This window comes from Sarcophilus harrisii, chromosome 3 (genome assembly GCF_902635505.1).
Source record: "Sarcophilus harrisii chromosome 3, mSarHar1.11, whole genome shotgun sequence".
Classification (NCBI taxonomy): Eukaryota; Metazoa; Chordata; class Mammalia; order Dasyuromorphia; family Dasyuridae; genus Sarcophilus; species Sarcophilus harrisii.
The window spans coordinates 119,398,459-119,410,531 of NC_045428.1; the positions used below are offsets into that span (position 1 = coordinate 119,398,459).

The 12,073-nt window shown below is 33.0% G+C and overlaps 1 protein-coding gene across 2 annotated transcripts in view; it reads right to left on the minus strand.

Moving 5' to 3' along the window:
- MYCBP2 (MYC binding protein 2) overlaps positions 1 to 12,073 on the minus strand; it is a 312,149-nt gene that overhangs the window by 216,862 nt on the left and 83,214 nt on the right. For both annotated transcript variants that reach the window (XM_031958523.1, XM_031958522.1), the window contains 2 exons: positions 10,702 to 10,775; positions 4,459 to 4,597 (listed from right to left, as the gene is read on the minus strand). In XM_031958523.1, coding sequence (XP_031814383.1) covers positions 4,459 to 4,597; positions 10,702 to 10,775 — 213 coding nt within the window. The remainder of the gene's footprint in view (positions 1 to 4,458; positions 4,598 to 10,701; positions 10,776 to 12,073) is intronic.

The following is a 12,073-nucleotide window of genomic DNA, read 5'->3' on the forward strand; positions in this document are numbered from 1 at the left end:
ACAAATACAGAGAGGATTGGCAAGACTTACATGAACTGATGCTGAGCGAAATGAGCAGAACCAGGAAATCATTATATACCTCCACAACGATACTGTATGAGAATGTATTCTGAAGGAAGTGGATTTCTTCAACAAAGACAAGATCTAACTTAGTTTCAATTGATCAAGGATGGACAGAAGCAGCTACACCCAAAGAAAGAACACTAGGAAATGAATGTAAACTGCTTGCATTTTTGTTCTTCTTCCCAGGTTATTTATACCTTCTAAATCCAATTCTCCCTGAGCAACAAGAAAACTGTTCAGTTCTGCACACATATATTGTATCCAAGATCTACTGTAATCTATTTAGCATGTATAGGACTGCTTGCCATCTTGGGGAGAGGGTGGAGGGAGGGAGGGGAAAAATCGGAACAGAAGTGAGTGCAAGGGATAATGTTGTAAAAAATTACCCTGGTATGGGTTCTGTCAATAAAAAGTTATTTAATAAAAAAATTAAAATAAAACAAAATAAAATAATGATGTTAGAAAATACTGTGGTTGTGAAAATCTCAAAAATCAATTCAAATAAGAATATCCTTCTGGATATTATCTAGTTTTTATGCCTTTGTCTTCAAATCAAACTCTCTTTAAAGTTATGTTCAGCGGTCCCTATAAACTCATGCCATAATTCAGGCTAGTAGTAAATTCTTTTTTTTATAAGTTTTATTATACTTCCAACTTAAGTAAGCTCTCTCTTGTGATAAAATTAAAATTGACTGTCTTTTATGTCAAACCCAATAAAAACCTCCTATGCCACAGACAACACCGAAAGAATTCCCAGAAATAAACAAGACTAAATCTAAATAAAATCCAGAACTTCAGATGTCTTTGAGTAAATGCTGAAAGTATGAATAAGACAAAATAAAAGAGAGAGAGAGAGAAATTCAACCTCTTAGCCATGGAATTAGGTATATAAATATGGCTTTGCAAATATATCTATTCAAAAGAATTGTGTTCAAAAGAGTGAGGGTTGAACAGTGTTTAATGATCAAAAAAAATCTCAAGTGAGGAAATTTAGAATCCAGAAGTATGAAACCAGAAAAATGGAAAGACTCTGGGAAAAGATCAAGAGAGCATACTACAAAACTGCTATTAAAACAAAGACCTAAAGAATTACCTAGAGAAGATAGCTGATAGGGAAAATGTCTGGCACAAAGACAAGCTATGATGATGATGATGATGATGATATCATTCACTCAACTGAGAGGAAAACACTTTTCCTGAACAAAACAGAGCAATTGATAATGCAATTTCTTGACTTACCTTGATGATAACTACATCCTTTAAAAAAAGGTAGAAGTCGCAGTTTGGGGAATTTCTATTCTGGATTATCACCAAAATGGAAGAACTAATTGCTAAATGTAAAAACAACAGTTTCCTTTCCCCCTCAAAAGGGGGTAACTCAAAGTAAGAATTTGCATGAGAAAAAGGGAAACTTGGGTACAGTAAAACCAGTACTTTAGAATTAAAGAAAGGGTAAGTTCCATAAACACATGGTTTTTACTGAAAGGAAAAGCAGAATAATAGACATGTTAAAAAAAAACCAACAAACCAAACCAAAATGGGAAGTGCCCAAGACTTAAATTCTAAAGACTCAAAAAATCTCAAAGACTCAAAAAATTTTAAATAATTTCAATGGTAATAAATAAAAGGGAGTTGGGTTAAAAAAAAAAAATTTAAAGGATACAAGTCATTAATCAGTTTTTTTTTTCAATGTACAAAAAACCCAGAAACAATGGCAGATAAAAAAAGAAAAAGAATGAATACATATAGCGTAGCCCTTTAAAAATAGTTCAAAACAGATAAAATTCAGAATGAGTTAAAGCTGGAAAAGAAAGGTAATAAAAATGATTGTTTAAAAAAAAAGGAACATTGGAAAAAGAAGAGGAGGATCAAAGAAAGAATAGCTTGCTTTATGGATAGAAGCGATGATAATACAGAATGAAGTATAGAGGTCTGTTTGATTTATTTTTCTTGTTTTATCCCTTAAAGTAAAAGGTTTTTGGATAGAAAGAACAAAATAAGATTTAGAATTCATGATAAGTAGGAATGTAGTAAGAATACTTAGTTGCCCTTGATAAGTTCTAGTCATCAGTCCCTGATGAACTAGAACCTAGACAGGACACTGAAAGAACATGATAGAACATGTCTGTCTAGACAGATGAATCCTTTTTAGTGCTGCAGGATTGGCAAGGAGAAAATGTGGGCCCAATTTTCAAATGATTTCAATTTCTAACACATTTCTAGAATAATGTTGTTAAAGGGAGAGTTAGTGAACATTTAGAAAAAGAAGTAATGATGACCAAGAGCTAATATTAAAGCAAGAATTTTCATTTTTATCTTTGTATCGCCTACAACTCACAAAGTTCTTGCTATATAGCTGGACAGCTAAGTGGCACAATGGATAGAATGTGAGACCTGGAGTCAAGAAGACTAAAGTTCAAATCTGGCCTCAAACATTTACTAGCTGTGAGATCCTGAGCGAGTCTCTTAAGCAGAATTGTTTTAGTTTCCTTTTCAGTAAAATGAGTTAGAGAAGTAAATAGCAAACCACTCCACTATCTTTGATAAGAAAACCCTAAATGAGGTCACAAAGTCACACATGACTGAAAAACAAAGTTTTATTAAGTGAGAGTTACAGACTCTTCAAAAATTGATTGTGCCAGAACAAAGGACATTTCTTTTTGTTTTCCTGAAAAATTACTAGGATGGTACATGAGAACAATGCATTAGATATAGTGTACCTAGATTTCAATAAAGAGTTAGGAAAAATAAATTTCCTATACTATTCTTGTGAACAAGAGGCTGAGATGTTGACTAAAAATTTTAGTATTATAATCAAATGAACTATGAATTGGCCACATGGCAAAATCCAGAGTAGCCATTTATCGTTCTATGTCAGTTTGGAAGAAAGTATAGTAGAGTGCTCCAAGGATCTATGAATGTAATAATGATGTTTAATTTTATTATCAATGACTTAGATAGATATGAATGAAGTACTGATCAAATTTGTGGATTATACAAAACTATCTAATAGATGATTTTAGCTAAAATTTGAATTATAATGTCAGAATCCAAAAATACTGTGCAAGCTAAAACACTGAGCTGACTGTAATAAGATGAAATTAAGTAGAGAAATATAAATTCTTCCAATTCTGTAAAAAAAAAAAAATCAACTTTGCAAGTACAAGATGAGAGTACGAGAAAATGTCAGGCAGCAGTCAGTATGAAAAGATTTGTACAGATGAATAGATAGGCAATGACATGAAAACTCTAAATGAGTTCAAAATACGATTCAGAAGGCAAATTATCTAATGTAATCCTAGGACAGATATCCTCAGTTTGGAAAATGCTAGTCCTGTTATACCATGTCCTATTCAGACCACATCTGGAGGAATGTATTAAGTTCTGGGTGTCACATTTTAGGAAGAACAAACTGGAAAACATTCAGAGGAAGGGCAAATAGGATGATGATAGGTTCATGCCATACAAGTAATGTTTGAAGAAATTTGGAGTGTTTCACTTAAAAGAGAGTGATTTAGGGAAATATAATCACTATCTTCAAGTATGTGAAGGATTGTCTCATGGGAAAAAAAAAGAAACTTGTTCAGTTTGGTTCCACAGGAAAGAATTAGGAGCAATGTGCTGAATGTGTAAAAGAGGAATATTTTAAGGCTCAATGTCAGGAAAAACATTCAGACAATCTGACCTCTTCAAAAAGTGGAATGAGATGACTTGGGAAGTATTGAGGTCTGCTAACCAGAGATATTCAGTAAAAGGATGGAGGAACATATATTAAAAAATCCTATTATAAACAAATTAGGAGTAAAAAGAGAATACAGTAGCTAAGAGTACTAGAGCTGGAATCAGAAAGACCTGAATTCAAGTCCAACTTCAGGACACTTACTATCTATGTGATTCTGGGCAAGTAACTTTATCTCTGTTTGCCTCAGTTTGCTCATCTGTAAAATGGAGATAATAACAGCCCCTACTTCCCAGGCTTATTGTGACAATCAAATCAGATAATAATTATAAAGAGCTTAGCACAGTATCTGGGTATGCCTAGCACATAGTAAGTGCTACATACAGTTAGCTATTATAATGATATTATTGATTCTTATGTGATAAAATATAGATGGCATATTTGTTTTGATATGAGTTGGGTTAGTTGCCATTTAGGCCACTTCCAAATGTTAGCATCTGGACTATAGAACTCACACAGATCTTACATAAGAAAACCCTAATATGCTAATAATACTCTTGATCACATATAATCCTGGATTCCATTTCTGGCAACAAAATTATCCCCAAAATCCAACTGCAGGGTTGTGAACATTTAAAAATGTGTTTTAGAAGAGAAGGTAGTATTAAGAATCAAAGTAGCTGGCAGAGTGATCTTCACTGTACAATCAGTCTTACTTATAATGTGCAAGTCTTTCTCCAGATCAAATAAGGAGATGCCACAGGCATGTAAACATTTTCTGGCAAGTTTGAGCTGCAATTCTTGCTGAAGTACAGGTTCAGTGCTTGTTGCAAATATCCTAACGACGAAGCCATCCTAAACAAAACAGAGCATTCAAAATATTAAATACTGTATAATTATCATAAATTCATTTGGATAAAATGCCTACTTGGTCTAGCAATTCACATGGAATTTTAAAAAGAGAAAACTATCAATCATAGTGGAATCTCAATAAAAAACTGGTCTTAGGGCAAATGCTGCATGGCAACACTTTAAAGGTGAAAGCAAATTTTAAGAGGTGTCTCTTGGTACTTCTAATAATTAACTCACTTGGAAAAGGTTCAAATTAGAATTGCTTTGTAAGTTCCATACTATGATGGAGAGGATACTTCAGGCTCTTGGAACAGATTTAGCCTTCAGCTTAGAATCATCATTCCCTTTAGAAAGTATACAAAATCAAATATTTGTTGACTGTTCTTACCCCTGTAAGATGAAGATATATGGATATGATTTTATACATCTCTTAAAAATAATTTCAACGTTAAAGACACAAGTCCAAATATGCTGACACAAACTCTTAAGGGCAAAATAAGCAGACCACAGTTGGTAAATTCCTAGTGTACAATTTTGACAGTAAGAAAGAATGAATGAATGAGCATTTATTAAGCATTTACTACATGCCAAGCACAGAGCTAGAGATCGGGGATGCAAAGCATTTTAAAAGTATATAAAATAAGGCATATGCTGACTCTCCTTACTCTTGTAAGATGAAGATAAGAGGAAGGGAAAGGAAGGGAAGGGGAAAGGAGAGGAGGGGAGTAGAGTGCTATGTAAATGCTCCTCCCTCCCAAAAAGTCTATTTAAAAAAAAATCTGTTCAATGGCAAGTGAAAGGGTAGTGAGAAGAGGGATATAGATAGATATAAATATTAGTTGAAACAATTTTCTTAAGTAAAAATAAAAGAATGGTAAGGCCTGATGGTCCTTTAAGTATGGTCTTTACCTTTAGCATTAGATATAATGGCAAAGGCTGGAGATTCAAAGAATGTAGGTCAACAAACAAATGTTAAGTTCCAAAGAACCAAAGGGAGTAACAAGGAAGATGGTAGTATCTGATAGAGTCCCATTTTACTGGAAGGATTGTAGTTGATAATACTGTTTAACTAAATGAGACTAATGGCACTGTCACTGATCAATGACTATTGGAAAAAAGGTATAGCCCCAGGTGTCAGAGAAATCAGGGACTGTTATAAAGATAAGAGGGGAAAATTTGCAAACAACTGTTATAATGAATGGGCAAGAAATTATGCTTTTTCTTTTTGCCTATGTCTTTTATGATGCTGAGGTTTTCTCATATTTTTTCCCCTTTCTTCACTCTTTCTTCTCATTTATTCACTTGTTCTCATGTTCTCTTCCTTACTCCCCATTTTCTTCATGTCTTTTTATCTTTACTATAATCATATGAAAGTTAGATTTGAAATTAAGGAACATGAGTTTGAATCACAGAGGCCCTACATACTAGACTTGTATTTATTTCCTTAATTGTAAAATGTAAGTCACTTTTAGCCCTAAAGCCTATGAATCTAACTTACTTTCTTTTTCTTTATCCTTTAGTTAGCCTTAAAATGAAGGAATAACAATTTCAGAGCTAAAGGGAACCTCAGAGATAATCTAGTTTAATACCCTCATTTTACTAGAAAGTATGATGAACTCAAGGTAATTAACCTGTCCATAGTCACAATAGATATAAGTGGGAGAGTCTCAGTCCAGGTAGTTTTACTCTACATTCAATATTATTTTCATTATTCCCCTGTATATTTCTTAAACCTAATTGTTTTTGTCTATTCTAAATTTTAAAATCATGTGAATTTAATACTTAACATTTATATAAACAAAAGAAAAAATAAAGCTGTGGTAGACGAAAAGAATATTAGTCTATCTTACTGATGTTCAAACAGTATTAAACTAAAATTTAAAATGCTTAATCAGAAAATAGTCTAGGTCTGAGTTCAACAGATTTGTTAATATGATAAAGCATATTATTATTGCTTTTAATAACTACAATTATAGGAAAGTTAGGTATTGGGACACATTACTAGATGTGTGGTCCTTAAACCTGTTTGCCTCAGTTTTTCTCATCTATAAAATGAACTGCAGAAGGAAATAGCAATCACTCCAATATTTTTGACAAGAAAACCCCAAATAGGGTTACAAAGAGTCAGACACAGCTGAAAACAACTGAACAACAATTTATCATTTTTGTTTCATTCACTGAATGTTTTCTTATGTTTGGAGTGGTTTAGAATAGTGATGTTAAACTCTATTTAAATGGAGAACACTAAACCAAACATCCATAGATCCTTGTAGGCCACACACTGATTGAAGCTTTACAGTGTAATGTGATCTAAGCTTTATTGTGTTTATTTTGTTAAATATTTCTTCATTATGATTTAATTTGGTTGGGGATATAACTTGTGAGTTCATGTTTGGTATCTTTGGTTAGCAGGATTACTTTCTGAAAAGTAGATCCTAAATGCATGTGAGATACGAACAAAGAAATGACAATCTGGTAAAGGTGCTCTACATCTTGAAGGTGTTTAATTTTTTTCTGTTAAAATGAATTAACAGTTAGAATCCAAGAATTGAAATTTTTTTTTAAAGTTGATTACTCTAGGATTTTTAGGATAAGTTTAAGTCTCACAAGTACAAATAGTACACAAAAGGGAAAACTTGACTGTCAATATAGTTAAATTCAGAAATCATTTTCAAATGTTTTTGTTTTGTTTTTAAATGATAGCAATCTTTTTAGTTTAGGTAAACAAGTCAAACACCATTCACATTTTTTCCTCTTTCTTACCCTCTCTACCTGCTGAAATGTTTTTTCTTCAAGGCACAAATGTCACCTTCTTTATAAAGCTTTCCCTAGCCCTTGACATTTTATTTTTTTAACAATATTTAATCTGAATCTTTTCTTTGTGGTTATAACATTCTCAGGATCTAGGGCCTACATAATGCAGTATGCAGATATTACCCTAATGTTAATCTTTGTAATTTCTAGTATCCAACATCCCTTACACACAATAGATACATAAGAAATATTTACTGGATGGGACAAAGAAAGTTAAATGGAAAGCAATATCCTTTTGAATGGGAAAAGAGTTATCTAATGAGCGTCAGGAATTGTTTTTAAACTAGGAATCGTTAGACTTCTCTTTTTCTCTTTCCTTTTCAACACTCATTGTTGCACAGTGAGAAAAGCACTGATCTGGGAATTAAAATATCTAGCAACTTAGTACTTTAGTATTAATTAGTTTTCTCATCTATAAACTTATACTAAAAATATGTCAGGACCACACCTATCTCAGAGGATATTACAAGAAATGAAGTATATAAATTGTAAAGAGTCAAATAAATGTGAGGCTATTATTATTTATCTTCTGATACAAATAAGAAAGGAAAAGCTTAGAAAACAGAAACTCTTTCAGAAAAAAGAAACTAACACAGTATTTGATTAGTTTTTAAAAAGGATGGTTGCAAGAACAACTCCCTAAATTAAAAAATCCCATAACTTGTAAGGATAAGATGTGTAAAGATCTACTGACTAAGTCAGCCTAAAACCATGTACAAGCCTTGAAAAGAATAAATTATAAGATAATATGGCAGGGTGAGTTATAAATAAACATTCTAATTGGGACTAATTATAAATCTGGTTGATATTACGTAATGCCTAAGGATTAATGAAAAGTGTCAAATTATGGCTGATTCTTCATGAAGTTTATTCAGTTACAATCACTAAATTTACAAAAATAATGATAGTGAAATTTTCTTCATCAAATTAAGCAGTATGAAGAGAGTTTCATCTATATTTGAAAATACATTACTTATTAGCCTAGATTATGAAACTTGGACAACACAACCAAGTGATGACTTTTCTGAAAGGAATTTAACACCTTATAAAGCTAAATCTACAGGCTACCATGGAGTTAGTTCCATGAAGCAGAAATCATATTGAATTTTTTATCAGAGGACTTTGTTTAAAATGCTAACCATCTACTTAGCCTTGGACGAGTCACTTAGTCTCATGGAGCTTCAGTTTCCTCTTCTATAAATTGCAGGTTGCCCGGAATACATGAAGTGAAATCTCTCCCAGATGTAAATCCATATTCCATTATTCAAATGTAAAGGGAGAAATGATAATATATTACCATAATCAAAGCCTTCTTTAAACTACCTCTCACCTATATATATTCTTGACAATTGTAGCCATTACCTATTCTCTCCCCCCTCCTCCCCCAGGCAACTGGAGTTAAATGATTTGTCCAGGGTCACATAGCCAAGAAGTGTTAAGTGTCTGAGACCAGATTTGAGCTCAGGTGGGTCCTGACTTCAGGGCTGGTGCTCCATCCACTGAGCCACCTAACTGCCCTGCTATTACCTACTATAATCTTAGAGAAAGAGATAGAGGCAGATTTTGCCAAGTGAATGTAACCAAGATAGATCCTAATGAAGATGGCCAAAAGCTTTTTGAAAAGAATACTACTCTCAGACAACTAATCCTGCTTCTACTTGGAGTCACATAATAGCAATGACAAGAGCAACTGTTGTGGGAAAAAAGATCCATCTTCCTCTCTAGCACCAATGCCAACCACTGATCACCTGCCACTGATATGAATATAAGCCCAAGTCCAAAGAATGCCAGGGCTCTCTAAACAACCAACCATCTTTTCTTTGTAGACCCACAACAGTCCTCCCAGGATTGCAGTCTGAGGATTGCTTCTGTTGGTGCCCCGGCCCTTTGCTCTTGTTTCATCACAACTAATAAGGCCCCAGAAAACATGGTGGCAGTAGCCTATGAAGACAAAACTGAAAACTGACTGGATAAGAGATCAGAGAGAGGGAGCCATGACCTCTAGGTTCCAAACCTGGGTGAATGGCAGGATGATGGTACATTCACGATCAATGGAGATATTAGGAAGAGGGGAAGGTTTTGGGGAAAAGATAATGAGTTCACATTTGGATAAGTTCAGTTTAAAATATTTATGGAACATTCTATTTAAGATGAGAGGCTGCAAGTCATGAGAGAGCTTAGGGCTGGACAGTAAGATCTGATAATCATTTTGCAGAATGATGATAACAGAAACCATGGAAACTGATAAGATTATCCAGTGAAAGAATATAGAAGAGGAGAAAGTCAATGACATTTCATTCATTCATTCTTCTCCCATATAATATGAAATATATCAGAACCTGTCTATAACACATTTCTTACTATTTATATTGCAAACCACATTGTAAGAATGTTTTCTCTTTTAGTATTTCAATAATTAACCCAACAATTAACCACCAGATTTATTCTATAATGAAAATAACAAATACAATGAGTTTCAATGTATAATTTTCTGAAAACTAAATTTGGTGAGTATGGATGGAATAATACAATTAACTTTTAAAAAACAAATAAACTAGAGCTATGATTTAATCAGTATAAGGAATTCCTAGTGAAGTACTCCCTTTACCTATGCAAAATGGTACCTCCTTTGCATTTTTAGTCTTAGAAATATTCCTAGAGTCATTAAAGAAGCTATGTGACTTCCTAGGCTCACACAATCAGTATACATTAAAGGCAGAACATGAAACCTGACTTCTAAGTTCTCAATTCACTATGTTGTACTACCTATTCTGTATTAAGTTTTTTGGCCTAATATAACTGTATCAAAACTTTTAATATACATTTAAAAGGAAAGCACTTTCAAATAATTATAATATCTTTTAGTTTCCTGCAAATGCAAAAAAAAAATTTAATCTAAAGAATCTAAATAGCTAATTTTGTTGCTAAACAACTATATGACAGCAACATATTATGAATTACCCAGCTAATGAAAGCATTAGGACAAGTAATGAATTTCTCCAAGAACTGTTATATTTTCATTCTTCCATTTATGTACTTTCTATTTTCTGAAAAGCTCTCTTAACAATCTGTGGCTCACATTTCTGATATAGTTTGCTAAGAATTAAGATATAATAGGTACTTTTGGAATATAGCAAAAATAACTAGCATGGGTAGCCAAACATGAGACAGTAATCTTTTTCCTACAAGGCTTGTTCAGTTCAAGTGCAGACCCCATATATTTCATCTAGAAGTTAGCCATCAAGTCCTTTTCCCTTTGCAGAAATGTTATTTAATTACACAAAATTACTTACATCTCTTGAAGCAGCTATCTGATTAATATATTCTCCATCAGTGAATAAAATATTCTGTCCTTCTGTGTGGCAATCTGTACAGAAGGAAGAAACAATAATTATATTATAACACAAAGACACAATCCAGAAAGGACCTTACTCTTCTGATGATGTCACAATGAGAGTTCTCTAAGGAATAAGTATTGATTTTAACTCAAAGGAGATTCAAATTTATAATAAAGAATCCAACAAAATTAAGACAAACTAAATAATTCAGTTAATAATTCTACCTATAAATTTTTTGTGATTTTAAAAGTATTTCTTCAGTCTTTAATCTCAAGGATCTTACTGTTCAACCTAACGCCAAAATTAATTCTTATTAGAAATTCATGCACCATGATGAACAAGCGATAATTTTGATTATAATCATTGCAATACAACCACATGCAATACTGGCAACAATCTACCCTTTCACAGACGCCACTATGGTTAGTGCCATTGGAAAAAAACTGATGGATTTAAAAGTTTTTTTTTGTAATTGGGATCTATTATTATCCAATTACAGATATCCCTTGTTTTATAGATACACACTAAAAATCCAGTGACACTTCAAATCTCTACATATATTCACATTGGCAATCTATACCTGGAAGTTCATATTTTCTTTGAATAATTTCTTATACTTTCTAGCACTGTCTAGAATCCAGGATCCTTTCATTGGGAGTATGTGCTCTGTTTGTGGACTTTTGTTTAAATATTTACAATTTATTCTTAAAAACAAGCTGTTATCCCTATTTTGTCAGTGGTATCCTTACCCTATGAATTATTAAGAGTTTTAAACCTATATTTTAAAAATATGCTACATATCAAGGCTGTTTATATAACAAGGGATACCTGCATTATAAAAGCACCAATGGGATCTGTATTAGTGATTGTTGTTGAGTTAACACTGACCACAAGCATATTTAGCTTCTAAACAGACAGTATTCTTTTGAAAAAACCAATTTTAGCAAGCATAAAGAACATACACACGCACGCACGCGCGCGCGCACACACACACACAAACACACAGAAACTGTCTCAAAAAATAACTGCTGACAAATGTACTATCTCTCCATAAATCACTGTAAAAAAAAAAAAAATTCCATTTCTAGCTGCACCTGAATCAAAGAAACACACAATTCCTTTCTTGGAATGCAGTAAAGGAACCCAAACAAGCTGGATTACTATAGGCTTTTGCCCAGGAGCTAGCATATTTCCTTATTATAAATATGCAAAACACAGGCAGACCCTTACCCAAACAGAGAATTTCAGTGATCACAAACTGGAAATAGAAACTGGGAGACAAGGCCCACTGGAAGCCCAAGAGACTTGATAATCAAAGAGAGGAGAA